At 47.4% G+C, this 14597-nt stretch overlaps 1 protein-coding gene across 31 annotated transcripts in view; it reads right to left on the bottom strand.

Annotated features, from left to right (window-relative positions):
- PPP6R1 (protein phosphatase 6 regulatory subunit 1) overlaps window positions 1-14597 on the bottom strand; it is a gene marked incomplete at its 3' end in the record, with an annotated part of 63728 nt that overhangs the window by 5747 nt on the left and 43384 nt on the right. For 12 of the 31 annotated variants that reach the window (XM_083471833.1, XM_083471839.1, XM_083471843.1 and 9 more), the window contains 13 exons: window positions 14406-14571; window positions 13824-13976; window positions 13077-13220; window positions 12532-12596; window positions 11629-11744; window positions 9608-9693; window positions 9004-9093; window positions 8239-8336; window positions 6087-6144; window positions 5841-5989; window positions 3174-3322; window positions 2330-2504; window positions 1238-1320 (listed from right to left, as the gene is read on the bottom strand). In XM_083471833.1, the coding sequence (XP_083327959.1) occupies window positions 1238-1320; window positions 2330-2504; window positions 3174-3322; window positions 5841-5989; window positions 6087-6144; window positions 8239-8336; window positions 9004-9093; window positions 9608-9693; window positions 11629-11744; window positions 12532-12596; window positions 13077-13220; window positions 13824-13976; window positions 14406-14571 (1532 nt within the window). Of the gene's footprint in view, window positions 1-1237; window positions 1321-2329; window positions 2505-3173; window positions 3326-5840; window positions 5990-6086; window positions 6145-7021; window positions 7046-8238; window positions 8337-9003; window positions 9094-9607; window positions 9694-11628; window positions 11745-12531; window positions 12597-13076; window positions 13221-13823; window positions 13977-14405; window positions 14572-14597 lie in introns of all 31 variants that reach the window. The other 19 variants (XM_083471825.1, XM_083471846.1, XM_083471853.1 and 16 more) reach the window with 3 other exon arrangements.

The raw sequence follows: 14597 nt of genomic DNA, 5'->3' as shown, positions 1-14597 counted from the left end.
ATGACTAAACCACTTCTGGCGAACCAGAGCAGCGCATGGAAATGCCGTTTACCTTCCCGTCGGAGTGGTACCTATTTATCTACTTGCACTTTGACGTGCTTTCAAACTGCTAGGTTGGCAGGAGCTGGGACCGAGTAACGGGAGCTCACCCCATCGCGGGAATTCGAACCGCCGACCTTCTGATCGGCAAGCCCTAGGCCCTGTGGTTTAACCCACAGCGCCACACGACTAGGTGGCAGCAAACTTCCACAGCTGCACAAAAAGAATGTGCTGTAAAAACTCCTGGACTTTCAGTGGGCTGGTCATGAGGGGAAGTGGCTTAGGGTGGAGAGGGAGTGGCGCAAAGGTTAGAAAGATTGGCTCTGATGTGGGAAGCCCAGGTCCAAAACCCTCCCTGCTCAAGGTATGAAGCTCACTGGAAAGAAACGGGCAAGTTGCTCTGTCATCCTAACCAACTGCTGAGATGCTAAGGGAAGGGTCCATTACTCCAAACTGCCCCCTCTCTACCGCTGGGCTATTCTATGTTTATAGTGCTACTGTCGCCTTATAGTCATTTGTGGAGAAGGACAGAAGTCCCTCGTTTACAAAGGGGAGGGGAAGAGAGAGGAAGGAGAAGCCTGAAGGAATGGGTAATTGGCCACCTAACAAGGACCATGGGAACTACACCTCCTCCAGGACCCCTGCTCTCCCGTCCCTGAAGTTTTCCAGCCAATTGGGGCCCTATAACCACGAGGTGGCTGCTGTGGTCACCAGAACATTATTTTTTCAATTTGAGGTAGCTAGGAAGGAAATGTACTTTAGGTTAATGGCATCATCTGGGCCATGCCCTAGGTTAGAGCAGCCACTTCTATTAAGGCAGAGCAAGAGCAGCCAACTACAGATTTTATTTAGGTCACAGAAGTCCACCTGCCAGCAGCCGGGTCCCAGTGCTACCAGCCTATGGAAAGGACCGGCTGGCCAACTGTTTGCCTAAAGCACAATCCAAATGTCTTTCCCCTCCAAAAGGGGCAGATCACTTGGCAGAGGTGAGAGACTGAGACGTTTGGGCGAGCAACTTAGAAAATGTGTTGCTCGAGCGCTCGCATGTTTGCAACAGTAAGGGAAACCACTTCACAGTACGCAAACCAGCAGGTGCCAAGGAGTGTGGAGAAGAATAGCTGTGTGGGAGGGGAGAGAAGAAGCAACGCCTCACATTCTGGAGGCCATCCCGTTTCTGAAGATGTAGGTCGCCACTCACCTCCTGCTGTGGGTACATTGCTTTGCGTCACTTCCTGAGGGGGGGCTGCAGGGGAAGCAGGGTCCACAAGTGCTTTGGGGGGCCTAGAAGCCAAAAGGATAAAATCAGAAGGTGGGGTCGGGTCTTTAATTTCAATTTAGTTGTATGCCTCCAACTCGTAAAATATCAAGGCTGTGCACAATATATGCAAGTACAAGGAAACAAAATAACATAGGGAAAAATGCAAAATAATCACTAAAATGACTGTCTAACCAAGGAAGCTGAAATAGCTGCATACCTGAAAATTCAACAAGGTGAATGCCTACCTAATCTCTGCTGGAAGAGGGTCCCACAGCATGGGGCTGGAAACATTAATGAACTGATTCCTGGTTCCCATTTTTTTCCTTCCATGGACCATTTGAAAATGGCCACTTAATGATTTTTCTGCCTGTTGTAGCAACTGTAATGTGCTATGCTAGATGTCAGCTGATTTTTCACTGTATTTTCGTAGTTTCTTTTATTTCTTACAGATTATATTTTATTGTATTAATGATTTAAATTCCACAGAATTCAAATTGTAATGCAATGTAAGGACTAAAAGAAAGCAATAAAAATACAATGAAAAATCAATATGAATATGTAATGCAATGAATGTGCCATCTCTTGTCTTCAACCACAAGTTCACAGCCGTGCTGCAGGACCACCTGAATGAGGCTCGCAGGACGCTAGTGGATCATGGAGCACAGTTTGGGAACCCAAGTTCCAACTGAAGCCAGCAGGCCTCTGTAATGCAGGGTCAACTAACAGTGCTCCTTCAGATGATCTTGGTGAACAAGCTGGCCTATAAGGGCTCAGGCAGCCCTTAAGATATCCTGAACCCAACTTGTCCAGGGCTTTGTAGCTTCAACTTGGCCAAGTAACATATGGGAAGTCAGACATGCTTTAGCAAGAGTTGTTCAGGTGTTGATGCCTCAAACCCATCTCCCTCAGTACCAGCCTCCCCAGTGACTTCCAACGGCTCGGCCGGTTCATTATCTCCCTCCGACACCCAAATAGTCTCCTGCTCTGAACTTCCAGCTGGTCTTAAACAGGTTACGCCTTCCAAGGCCTCACCTCTCTTGCTGTATATGGGGTTCTGCAAATGAGGCCCAATTCTTATCTGTGGTGGGGCAGGAAGCATCTGAGTTAGGACGATCCCACACCGCTGCTCCTGTGTCAGCTGCCACAGGCTGCGAGGACACCATAGATTCCGAGGAAGGATCAGAGGAACTATCTGCCCAGTCAGGATCTGGGAAGAACAGATTAGAAAAGGAGGTCAGATCTAACCAGTGATACAATCCAGGCCCTGAAATCTCTACCTTTCCCAGATACTGATGATCACATAAATGTGGTGTGTGTGAGAGTGAGTGAGAGAGAGATCACAAGGAAAATGGCAGGAAGACCAAGGCAAAATCTATCACTCTCCTGCTTGAATTTCAAAATCCTCCAGTTTCAGATAAATTACCGTATTTTTCGCTCTATAAAATGCACCAGACCACAAGACGCACCTAGTTTTTGGAGGAGGAAAACAAGAAAAAAAATATTCTGAATCCCAGAAGCCAGAACAGCAAGAGGGATCGCTGCGTAGTGAAAGCAGCAGTCCCTCTTGCTGTTCTGGCTTCTGGGATACCTGCATAGCCTGCATTCCCTCCATAAGACGCGCACACATTTCCCCTTACCTTTTAGGAGGAAAAAGTGAGTCTTAGAGAGCAAAAAATATGGTATTTTCCCATGTGGCTTGGAATTGGTATGCTGCTCGCTCGCTCCCTCCCACTCCCAAAGCTTGCCTGTGTTGGATTCTGCAGTTCCTTATTTGTAGCAGAGCATCCTCAAGTCAATAAGCAGATGTGACAAGCCTCCCTTTCACCCTCCACCAAATCCCTCCCTTGGACCACATGGGTCTCTCTGGAGCCCTGACCTCCTGACGTTCTCTCCACCTCCGTCTGTTCACCGCAACCGTTGCTGACATGTGTGGCATCTCCATCTCCCCCACCGGGATCTTCCTCCTCGCCTCCTTCTCCCTCTTCTGAGTCTTCACTGTCCTCACTATCTGTGCTGCCAAGGCTCCTGCTTAAAACGAAAAGGGGAGGAGGGGAAGAAAGGAAGAGAGATATTTCAGATCATGCGCACAGCAGGCAAGTTTCTCCATCCCAACCCTGTTGGACAAATGGGAGATACTACCCCTCTCTCCGCACTACAAACACATGAAGCTGCCTCATACGAAGATGGACCACTGAGTCCCTCTAACCTAGTATTCACCTACTCTGACTGGCAGCAGGTCCTGGGCTCCAACCCCTGCTACGCAAGGTACTTTCCCCTGGAGCAGCCTTTCTCAACCTGTGAGTCCCCTTAGCTAGCGAGCTAGGGATGATGGGAGTCCAACAACATCTGGGTACCCACAGGCTGAGAACCACTGCCCTGGAGGTTCTGAGGATTCAGCCTGGGTCCTCGCTATGCAACCTGTATGCTGCCAGACACCCTTCAAGCACTAACTGAAATGCCAGGAGGAGAGAGGAATGAAAGAGACCAGGGCTGTGAAGGAGAACAGTTCTTTTCTTCACAAGTGAATGGAAAGAAAACAATCCAATAGGGTAAAGTAATTTGGGGGGTGGGCTATTAAGAGAAATTCCTAGATGGAGCTACGAAAAGGAAAATTCCTAGATCTAGCTAGCAAAATCCCAATGAACTGGCAATGGTAGAAAATTCAAGAATAAAGTTCAAGTTAATTTCTGGCAATGACAAGACTGGCCTCAAAAAGGCCACTGCATTTGGAAATGCTAATGGAGAAGGGGTGTAAAGCAGTGGCTGGCCCAGCTGTTTAGGACAGCAGCTCCCATCATCCATTATACCATTGGCCACGCTAGCTGGCGCTGATGGCAGTTATAGTTTACCACATCTGCAGGAAAATCCGTTGCCTACCCCTCCAATAGGTTCCCAACAAGCTAAAGTACAGAGAGAGAGAGAGAGAGAGAGAGAGAGAGAGAGAGAGAGAGAGAGACAGAAAGCAGGAGTTCCACAGGGCTTTTATAAGATGCAGGCAACAAAACAGGGTCTCTCGTTCAGTGAGAAAATTCCCACTTGTTGCAAAAAAGAGAAAAAGAATGAAACCAAAAGAGACTGTAAAACCCGGCCTTCAGTATTAGAGTTATTAGACTAGGTAAGCGGGGGGAAACAGCAGATCCCCAAAGAAACATATAATTGGCATAAAACAGAGACCATCTTCAGGGGGACAAATAACGGCTGGGAAATAGGAGTGGGGAGAAGCAGACTTAAAAGACTGGCCACGTACGTTTATAAGAGGGAGGCAGATACTGTACACCAATTCATCGCAGTACGGGATTTCATTACTACTAATAATAGCGCTATGAATTATTAAGCAATTTGGGCTGTGCTGAGTACTGTACAAATTACAAATTAGAAACCAGCTAGGCCCTGGCAGAAGGAGAAAAGGCTTTGTAGAAATGAAGCCCTTGTGGGCTTAGGAAAGCCACAAAGTTGCCGCCTTATTCCTTGACCGAACGACTTAAAACTAGTTAATAAAGCAGACCTGCGAAAGAAAGAGAAAGCAGCTTCTAGAAGTCCTGCCTAGGCAAGCGGGTGGGAGAGAGCTGCTTCCCCATTTGAGGATGCCCTCTTCCCTATGAGCAGAAAGCCCTATCGCAGCAAGTCTAAAGAGTCCAACTAAAGCAGTCTTCACCAACCTGGTGCCCCCTAGATGTTTGGGGACTACAACTCCCATCAGTCCCAGCCAGCATGGCCGAAGGCTGATTTAAAGAGACAGGACACAAAAAGGGAGGGGAAAGAACAGGATGACAACAACTGAGAAAAGTGTGCTTTACACAGGACGTAACAAGACAATGAAAGCTAATTTTATAGGAGTCAAAGCAGGAGAAATATGAATTCATTGATATTAGTACATAGGATGGGCCTTCTCTGCAGCGGCTCCCCGTCTGTGGAATGCTCTCCCCAGGGAAGTTCGCCTGGCGCCTTCATTATACACCTTTAGGCCAGGCAAAAATGTTCCTTTTTAACTAGGCCTTTGGATGATCTGATTGACATCCTATGCCCTTTTAAAATGTGGTTTGGGGGGGCTATTGGGTTGTTGTTTTTTATTTTTATTATGCATTTTGTGGTTTTAAATCTTGATTTTATTCTGTAAACTGCCCTGAGACCCCTGGGTATAGGGCGGCATATAAATTCAATAAATAAATAAATAAAATTAGGGGAAAGAAAAAGGCCTGTGCTCTGGTATTTACTGTTGGGGAGTCAGTCAATGTTGCACTTTACCAGCTGCATCTTATTTGCTGTTCTGGTTGTTTTAGCACACTTTATATTCATGTATACCACCTTAAGGCAGATTGTACCAGGTGGTATATAAATATTTTTTACAAATATTAAATGCATGAAGTGTGCTTGGAAGAAGTTTATGAAAATCAACGTGAGCACGATGAACATGAAGGAAAATTCTTCTTTGTGAAAGAAGGAAAGCAAGAGCGAAAGGAACCAATCGGCACCCTTGGTCCAAAGCCCATTTGGCACACCCCGAGAGTGCCAGGAGGTCTTTGGGCAGGGGATCTTCTCCTACCTGACTGTGGCAGGCTGTGCCATACCAGAAGAGACAGCAGCCTCCTTCTCCTGCCAGATGTCCTCCCCGTCGGAACCGTCAGCCTCGTCGTCATCGTCAAACTGCTGGATGCGCTCTTTGTAGCAGATGTCGAAGAGGTTAGAGTTGGGCTGTGAGAAAAGGGTGGAGGAGAGAGATGGATCAGAGCCCAGGCCAGGTGCAGAGGGGAGGCAAAGAGGAGTAAAGCTCTAGAGGAGCGGCTCTTACGCTGTCGTCGTCAGCATTCAAGGAGAAGGTGATGTTGGCCGTCTTGTCAAAGGGAGCACTGGAAGAAAACAAGAAGACTGAGATGAAGGTCGGAATGTGACTGCACGTAGGCACGGGAAATGACCAAGGCCTAGTTTGGGAAAGAACGTAGCACTGAACCTACCACGAAGCTTTGTTTTCTGGCGGGAGAAGGGATTGCCCCTCCCACTTGCTCCACTAGGCGGGGCCATGCAAATTAAGTTGCTCTTACCTCAAGAGATTAGAGATTGGGGGTGGTGGCATGAGACAGAGACAGCAGATTGCCTACGGACAACTTAGTTGATCTAGAGAGGTGACTTCTCCTCACATGAGCATTTTCACAGATCCGCCTCTCCCAAATGGACAGGATCCCCAAGCTAGCGTGCACTTTGCCTCTGAACACTTCCCATAAGAAGAATTAGCTTCAGATCCCTTTTCTGTTCCCGGTATTATCTACATAATGGCAGGAACAGCCATAGTGGCAGCCAGAACTAAAACACTCTTGAGTTGCTATCAGGAGAGGAGAAGCCACCCAGGCCATCTACCAGCCATAGAACTGTAGAATCTAGGAACCTTTTGCACAATGTGGGGATCAAACCCATGACCTAGAGATTAGGAGTCTCGTGCTCTACCAACCGAGCTACCAGTGTTTTTTCCCATGCCCTTGTTGTTTTGTCCATCTTATTTCCAAAGGGTTCAGGGCACAAAGATATACTTTAAAACACACATACAAGAGGGAAGCTCAATATGTGCGCATGCAGAATACACCTGGGCTTTCACTTCTAGTCTGATCTGCTTGGGTGGTGCACCCTTAACTGGGGAAGAGGTAGGTGGAACTGCACAGATGTGGGGGACGGATGTAGCCCTACACCCCCGCCTGTGGCTGGAGAGGAGCATAGCAGCGTGTTAGGCATTACCTTTTCAGCTGTCGGAAGTGAGCACTGCAGGGCAGATAGGCAGAGAGAGGGAGAGAGGGAGAGAAAGAGAGAGAGAGGCAGACACATGAAATCAGGGGGGCTGGGAAAAGAAAGACTGCCCTGGGGTGGGGTGAGCAAATTCTCCATGTCACCCTAGACTCCCTCTATTGCGCTATTTCAGCCCTTTGGAAAGATGGGATTCATGCTGAAGCTGTTGCCAAAAGGGGGGGGGAGGGGAGGCAGAGGACAAACTCTTGGGCAATCTTTGCTGAGAACATTAAATATTTAGATGGTAACAGGACCCAGGAATCCAAGGCACCTTCCTCCTTACCAGGCAAGACGATCTAGTTAGCGAATTGAGCAAAGCACGTTTGGAGCCAGAGACTCAGGTGGTAGCTGGGTCTGGAAGAAATCTCATTCTTCCTCCTCAGGAACCTGGCCACCCTTCCATTCCAAATGGCTGGCGGAACCTATCCTGCGCTGCTTGTGGGCTTCTCAGAAGCATCTCAATGGCCAGAAAGGGATGCAGGATGCTGGACAAGAACAGCCTTTGGTTTGACCCACTAGGGCTCTTTTCATTATCCTTTTTTTTTTCAATGCTCAAAAGAACGGGGGCTCAAGACCAGGCTGGAAATGTCTCCCCTTGCTTCCTGGGCCCTCCACCTGCCTTCTCAAGAGAAGACAAGCAACACTGGCTCACAGACCTCAGCCCCTTGCTCAGGATGAGCCTCTAACATCTCCTATAGGCAGAACTTCAGGACAAGAGGCCACAGACCACATGTCCCTTCACAGGTCTACATTGTGCATCTTTCTTACTCCAGGACAAAATGCCCAGCACCAAGTGCCGTGTCCAAGTGCATGTAAATTACATGCGCCCCAGATTTTGCGGCAGGCCAATGAATAATCTTCTTCTTGTTGGCAAGTACAAATGAGGCCAGGTGTCTACACGCACTGCCAGCCCGAGCAGGTGCAATCCCATGTGGGGTTATGGACACGTCACTCCATCCAGAGTTCTGACTGTGAGCCCCTCAGGACAAGCATGCTTCCTTGCCGGAACTACGCAGACCCCCCCCCCCCGATGCTGCGTGCTATTGTTCCCACTGGAGGCTATGCTTATTCTCAGCCAAAAGAGCACAGAGCAAGTAAAAAACAAGACGATGACACACAAGCACGGCAAAGGGGAGAGGAAAGAGGAGGCCGTGAACCGTGTCACTAACTTGACGTTCTCTTCTTGCTCGCCAAATTCCTCATCGTTAAAGCCAAAGTGGTCAATGAACGCCGAAGTCATCTGCTGCAGCTGGTAATCTACAAAGGCCTATAAAGTGGAGGAGGAAAAGGAAATGAGGGTAAATGTGAATTACAGTTCAAATGGAAATATGGGGGGAATGGTATATGAAGAGAGAGGAAGAGAAACTTACTAGGCCCAATGGGTCTACCTAAATGCCGTATGAGAACACATGAATACAATAGTCATTCCCCCCTCCCCAAACAGCTCCTGATCCAAATCTGCCAAGTGAACCCTATTTGAACTCAGCTTACAGGAAGGAGCTCATCCCAAATATCATTTGCTTGATGACAAGCGGCATCTGACCAGCATTTCGTTTAGCTGTTTCATATTGTATCACTTTGTAACCCACTTTTTGGGGTAAGAGATACAAAGCTGTGTACAAAGCAACTCATGAAGACAACAAAAAGGTACTGAAAAGTGGCAACTAGGAGAACAGAATGCCAGGATTCCACATGTAGTTGTGGTGAAGGGGTGAGGAATGGGACTGGCAGGATACAAATTAAAGTTTGTGGAGAAGAAAGAAGAAAATCAGGGGAAGTGCCCAAAGCAGGCCTAAGAATTTTAGACCCTGCGCCTGCTTAGGGATGGGGAAATTGTTCTAGGTTTCTAAGCAAGCACACAGGTGGGAGTGGTTCCAGCCCTGGCAAGACAAGGGGGCGAGGTATGGTGCACAACTGGAAGGGGCCGCACTTGCCTGCTGCAGGACAGCCTCCTGAGGGAAGCTGAACTCCTTGAGGTCGTTCTCATCATCATCACTTGACGAGTGGAGATTGTGCATGTTAACCTGAAGGAAAGGAAAATGAAGGAATCCATTAGGTGAGTCTTCTGACGCAAATAAAACAAAATAAAACACAAGGCAAAGATTGAGTGGCCAAGCCCCAGAGAATCAGCTAATAGAACCTACTATTCCCCACAGAAATGGTGGGGAACCTGTGACCCTCCAGATGTTGACGGACCAACTCACCCCTGACCATTGGCCAGAGGGCTGATGGGAGTTGTAGTTGTTCTATCAATTCCGCCGCCGCAAGCTAAGCATTTTGGCACTCTGGCCAGCTGGAAAAGCAGCCCTTTAACCCAAAAACCAAGTGCTTAACTCTGGAGCCACAAAGCTCATTTTTCCAATGGCAGTGGTAAGACCTAGTACATGTGGCATGTGACAGTAACAGAGAGCACTCCGATGGATGCAGAAAGAAAGGGGACCGTTTTCCCATTCTCTTGTAGTACCTTTTCCAGAACCCTGCCAACCATTTTATAATCAGGAGTGGCTGGAGCGTAAGACACAAAGAGAGGGGACTCACAAGATCCACAGTGTTCTTCTTGTTAGTCTCCGACAAGGGCCCTGAGACAAACTTCTCCCACTGCTCCTGTTCCTCCTCAGGCAGCTCTGCAAAGTGGAACACGTCAGCTCAGGTGGGTGAGATGGCAGAAGGACCTTACTTTATTATACACATTGTGGTAGCAAGTGGAGATGGCAAAATACAAGAGGGAGCGGCCACACACGAATGATAGCTTCCCGTCAACCAGAAGAAATCTGCATTCCCTTTTCCCAGCTGTCACCCACCAGTTCCCTTTTTCTCTTCTTACCAAGACGAAGATCAGCAGAGGACCTTAGCTACCCTAGTTTGGGGGAATTTGGGATGAAAAGCAGTATAAAAATAAACCACCCTCTAGATCCAATAAGTTATTAAATCATTATGAAAGCTCGCAGAAAGTGGAATTATGCGAGCAGTTAAACATTACTTTAGCCAATTCCATTTGCTTCATTTGACAAATTCTATTCAGGATGCTCACTTGAATGTTCCACCACAGGTTGGCTTAACCTCTTCCAAATGTGTGCAAAGCAGTAGCTGTCACTGAGTGAGGTCAAGCTCATTCACCATGTGTGAGCTGCCCGAATCCATTCCAAGCACATGAAATTTTGTTTAACATTACTCCCTGTTCCAAGAGAAGGTATAAGGGGAGAGGAACAGGATTTCATGTCTTTGAAATGGAAGCTCAACCCCACTCCTGAAATAATAGGGTCAGGTTGTGCTGGCCGGGGCTGTTGGGGGCATCAGATTGAAGAAGGCGGCAACAGTTTATGAAATGGTTTATGAGATGTTTTTTCCAGAAAGCCCCCCTCCCCCAAACTGCTACTGCCTTTGAACATAAAGTTTCTATATATAAGCTACCATGGCTAGCAGCCATTGACAGAGCTCTACTTCATGGATCAGTCTAGCAATTCCCTTTTAAAGTCATCTAGGATCAGGCCAAATATCTCTCTAGGAGAAATGCTTGCAATGTATATTGCAACGGATGAAGTGGACTCTGATGCAGAAAAGCTTATGGCATGATAGATTTGTTTAGTCTTCAAAATGCCACAAGCCTCTTTTATAAGTATGGGTGGTATGAGATCAGCAATTGCCTACTAGGAACTATTGGGGGGGGGATTTACATTCTTCCATGAGGTAAAAATAACAGAGCAAGTCATCAGGCCTTCTGTCTGCCCTCCCCATCTTCCCAATACAGACACAATCAAGTGGTGTCAACAGAAAAAGGAGAGCTCATCAGTTTTTCATGATTTTGACATGAATGCCTCTTATGGGCCCAAAACGATAAAAGCACTTTGTTACAACTACTGAGCCATGAAGACATGATCAGGTAGCGTGTTGAGCACTGGACTCTAATTCTGCAGAGATTCAGGTTCAAGTTCCCTTTCAGCCATGAAGCTTGTTGGCAGAACTTAGACCAGCCACTCTCTCTCAGTCTAACCTACCGCCCAGGGATGCTATAAGGATAACATGGGGCTGGGGGCAGGCACCACATACACTGCCTTCAACTCCTTGGATAAAAATGTAGCAACCATTTCCAACTTGGGTTTCCAGCCATATGAACAAATAAGCTGCCCCACAAGGTTCATTTAGCAGAACTTGCACACAATTGATGTGATATCCCTGACTTTCTCCCTGCCTCCCCCAAAAACCCTAATTTCCCAGTCTCCAATGAATATGAATGCAGATTTCCAAACCTAAACAAATACACACCCATGGTATGCACATTTGCAGAACTATATAAACCCAGTTTTCTTTAACTTGGGTGCTTAAGGCTGAAGAATAGACCTAGAAAGGCAGTGATCTCCAGCTCCTGCTCAGATGGAAACTCCCTATATAAACATCACATCCTATTTCTCCTACCGGAAAAGGCGAGGAGTGGAATTCCCAGAATGCTTACATGAGCCAAAGAGCTTACGCTTCAGGAACAAAGCCCTTCAAGAATCATTTGAGCGGATCCTATGCAGGGCACATGACCCTGACCCCCCTGGAGCTGCCAAACCCATTACCTTTCAAGAGCTGCTTGATAAGGGTGGAGTGGGGCCACTTCTCTGAGGCTTGAGCTAAGGCATTGGCAATGCGGGTAAGGTGCCCCATGTAGCCCTTGCGTCTTCCCCCATCAGACCTGCAACAGAAGATGGGAGAGGATGGAGACTCAGGGTTCCTGCAGGCCATGTCCCTTAGGAAATGAAAGGCATAGGTGGAATGACAGAGGAATGGGAGGCTTTAGAATCTGTATGGCCTTTGTAGGTTGATGCTGGACAAACTGGCTTGATTATGCATAAGGGATGACCAGAAGGAACAGTCAGACTATTGCCCTGAACTGTATAATGGATTGATCTCAGCATACTCCCACAGAAGACTAGAGGTTGTTGGAAGGAGTTACAGCAGCACGCACAAACACACACTTTTTAAAACAAGAAGTAGCAGGAATATTCCAGGTGCATGGAGGAGTATAAGTATCCTGAGCAGGAGGTCAGGACCTTAGGGAATGGAAGGCACTAGCAAGCACCTCATGAAACACTATGAGCCAAAAGAGCCTTGAAGGACAGACTACCCGAACCAGATATTTTGAACTACAATTCCCATCACCCCTTACCACTGACCATGCTGACTTGGGCTGATAGGGAGTGGGGTTGGAGGGTACCAGGCTGGGGAAGGCTGCATTAGGGAATGAGCAGAAAGAACTCCAGGAAAAAGGGGGCACAGAAAGAGTGGGTCCGCCCACCCCAGTGTTATGTGACATTATAATGCACTCCTAAAATTGCTGAATGCCATGGTTTGGAGATGCTGTATTCTGGAATCTTAGATTGCCATTGACGTCTGGGTCTGCCCAGGGCACTGGGTTTGTTCCAGGGGAGAGGGTTCAAGACCAGGGAAGATGGGGAGAGGAAAATCCAACTAAGACTCACTGCGATAGCTCATTTTCTTCCCAGGCAGACAAGATTCTTTGGATTAAGCGACACTTCTGCAGCAACTGCAGGGAGGAGCACAAAGGGGCTCATCACATAAGGGATGCCGGAACAGCAACACCACATTTCACTAAGAAGGATTCCAGTTTCTTAACAAGAACCCAAAAGGTTTCAAGCTTGCAGTTTAAAAGCTTTCTGGTCCTCACTGGCGTACAGTAAAATCTAGACAAGTGTTGGTGGTTTCTGCTAAAACTGAAGAAAACTGCAGACAGAAGATTCTGGATGCCAAACAGTGGGAGCCTCTCCCAGCTAGTCCATTCCCAAGGTGGGTTGCAATCCAGTGATTGTCAACTAAGCCCAGACAACCACTTTCAACCCTATTCTACTCACTGTAGTTTTCTTAGCCCTGAAAACTGCTTTGATCCTCAATTCTCATCTCCCACTTTTCATATGGGATCACAACCTTCGGCTCCTTTCTTCAACAATTCATGCCCCAACCCATACAAAGAGCTTGAAATCACAGGTACCCCACAACTAAAACCTACATGCTGGATGACAGGGTTCTCTGGGAGGGGCTCCGAGTGGTTCTCAATGGTCTCATCCCCAGCATGGGAACTGAAGACATTGCTAAGGCAGGCCTCCACCTGAGCGTGCAAGAAGTTGTTATATGTGTACTTGAAGTAGAGGTCCTGGCAGAAAGAGAGAGAAGGAGAATGAATGAATGATTAAATAAATATAGTCAATCAGCACTTTATAGTGTCTAAATTGTACAACTGATTACATTCACCCAAATTAAGAATTGGCCACTCTTTGAAATACCACTGTCACACACAAAAACCAGTGTTGTAAACTTGAAAATGTTAAACCACCAGCAACATTAAATCAGTTAAAAATATTTTCATCAGTAAGAAAAGAAGCCCCCTCCCACAATTAACTGGGCAGATTTGTTTTTATTTCTTGTACTATGACTTTGAATCTGTCAACTCAGAATACTTAAATTAGGCAATCTCTCTAGAATTTTTTGCAGCAGCTTCTTTGTAAAATACAACTTTGTTGTTATTTACACGATCATTTCAGGACAAGTCTTTTTTTTTTAATGCTAGGGCTTGGTATTGTCCATCAAACAAATACCGTAAAGACAACAAGCTTTCCAGAAGTATTGTTCTTCTTCCCCACCCCTGAAAAACAAAAGAGCCTAACAAACTTTTCCAGCTCCTAGAAATGTATGCCTATGCTACCCTGGGAGAGCAGGGTCTGAGGCAACAGCCAACGTGTGCCGTGCTGCTACTCACCAACATTGTGTCGAGGGCCCCGAGCTCTATAATCTCATCCTGCAGTGCTGCATTGTTGGTGCCCAATGAGCTGGCCAGCAGCTTCACCACGTGCAGGCGCGTGTTGCCCAACGGAGGGTCCAAGATCCCCCACGTCGTCTGCAGGGACTCTTTCTGCCAGAGGGAGAGGGCAAGAAGAGAGAGCATTCCAGGTCCATCACAAGCCCCTATTACACCTCCACACTCCCTTCCCACCTCACTGCTGGGCTGTGCCAGAGAAGGGACTCCAACCACCAAGAGAGGATAAATTCAGGATAAACTATAACCATGGAATTTTTAGATTCTGCCCCCTTGCCTATAATGAGCCCAACCTGGTGGCCTTCAGGTGGTCATGGGTTGCAAACCCCCCAGCTGTGCTGGCTGGATCTGATGGGAGTTTTAGTACATAACCATCTGGGGGGCATCAGGTTGGGGGAGGCTGTTTGAGGACACTGTCTTGAGGATCCCACACCAGACAGAGGGGTTTGGACCCTTTGCACCCATAGAATACTATTAACTCTTGAAGTTTCCATGCCATCGAAGCAAGTGCACACACAAACCAACCTTTGGTGGGTCAAGCAGCAGCTGGTGAAGCTCCCTGAGACGCTGTTTGATGGCAAGCAGAGTGCCCAGACTGGCTTGGCTTGAAGCCACTTCACAGTTGGGCCCGGTCATCTCCATCTGCCCCTCCAGGTTGCAGTAAAAGCCCCCCATGCCGCCCAGCTCTGTCCTGCAAAGAAGAACAAGAGCAACCAG

Source organism: Podarcis liolepis (genome assembly GCF_965112155.1).
Source record: "Podarcis liolepis genome assembly, chromosome: 13".
Classification (NCBI taxonomy): Eukaryota; Metazoa; Chordata; class Lepidosauria; order Squamata; family Lacertidae; genus Podarcis; species Podarcis liolepis.
The sequence above is the reverse complement of the archived record's forward strand: the minus strand, read 5'-3'. Positions and strand labels throughout refer to the sequence as shown.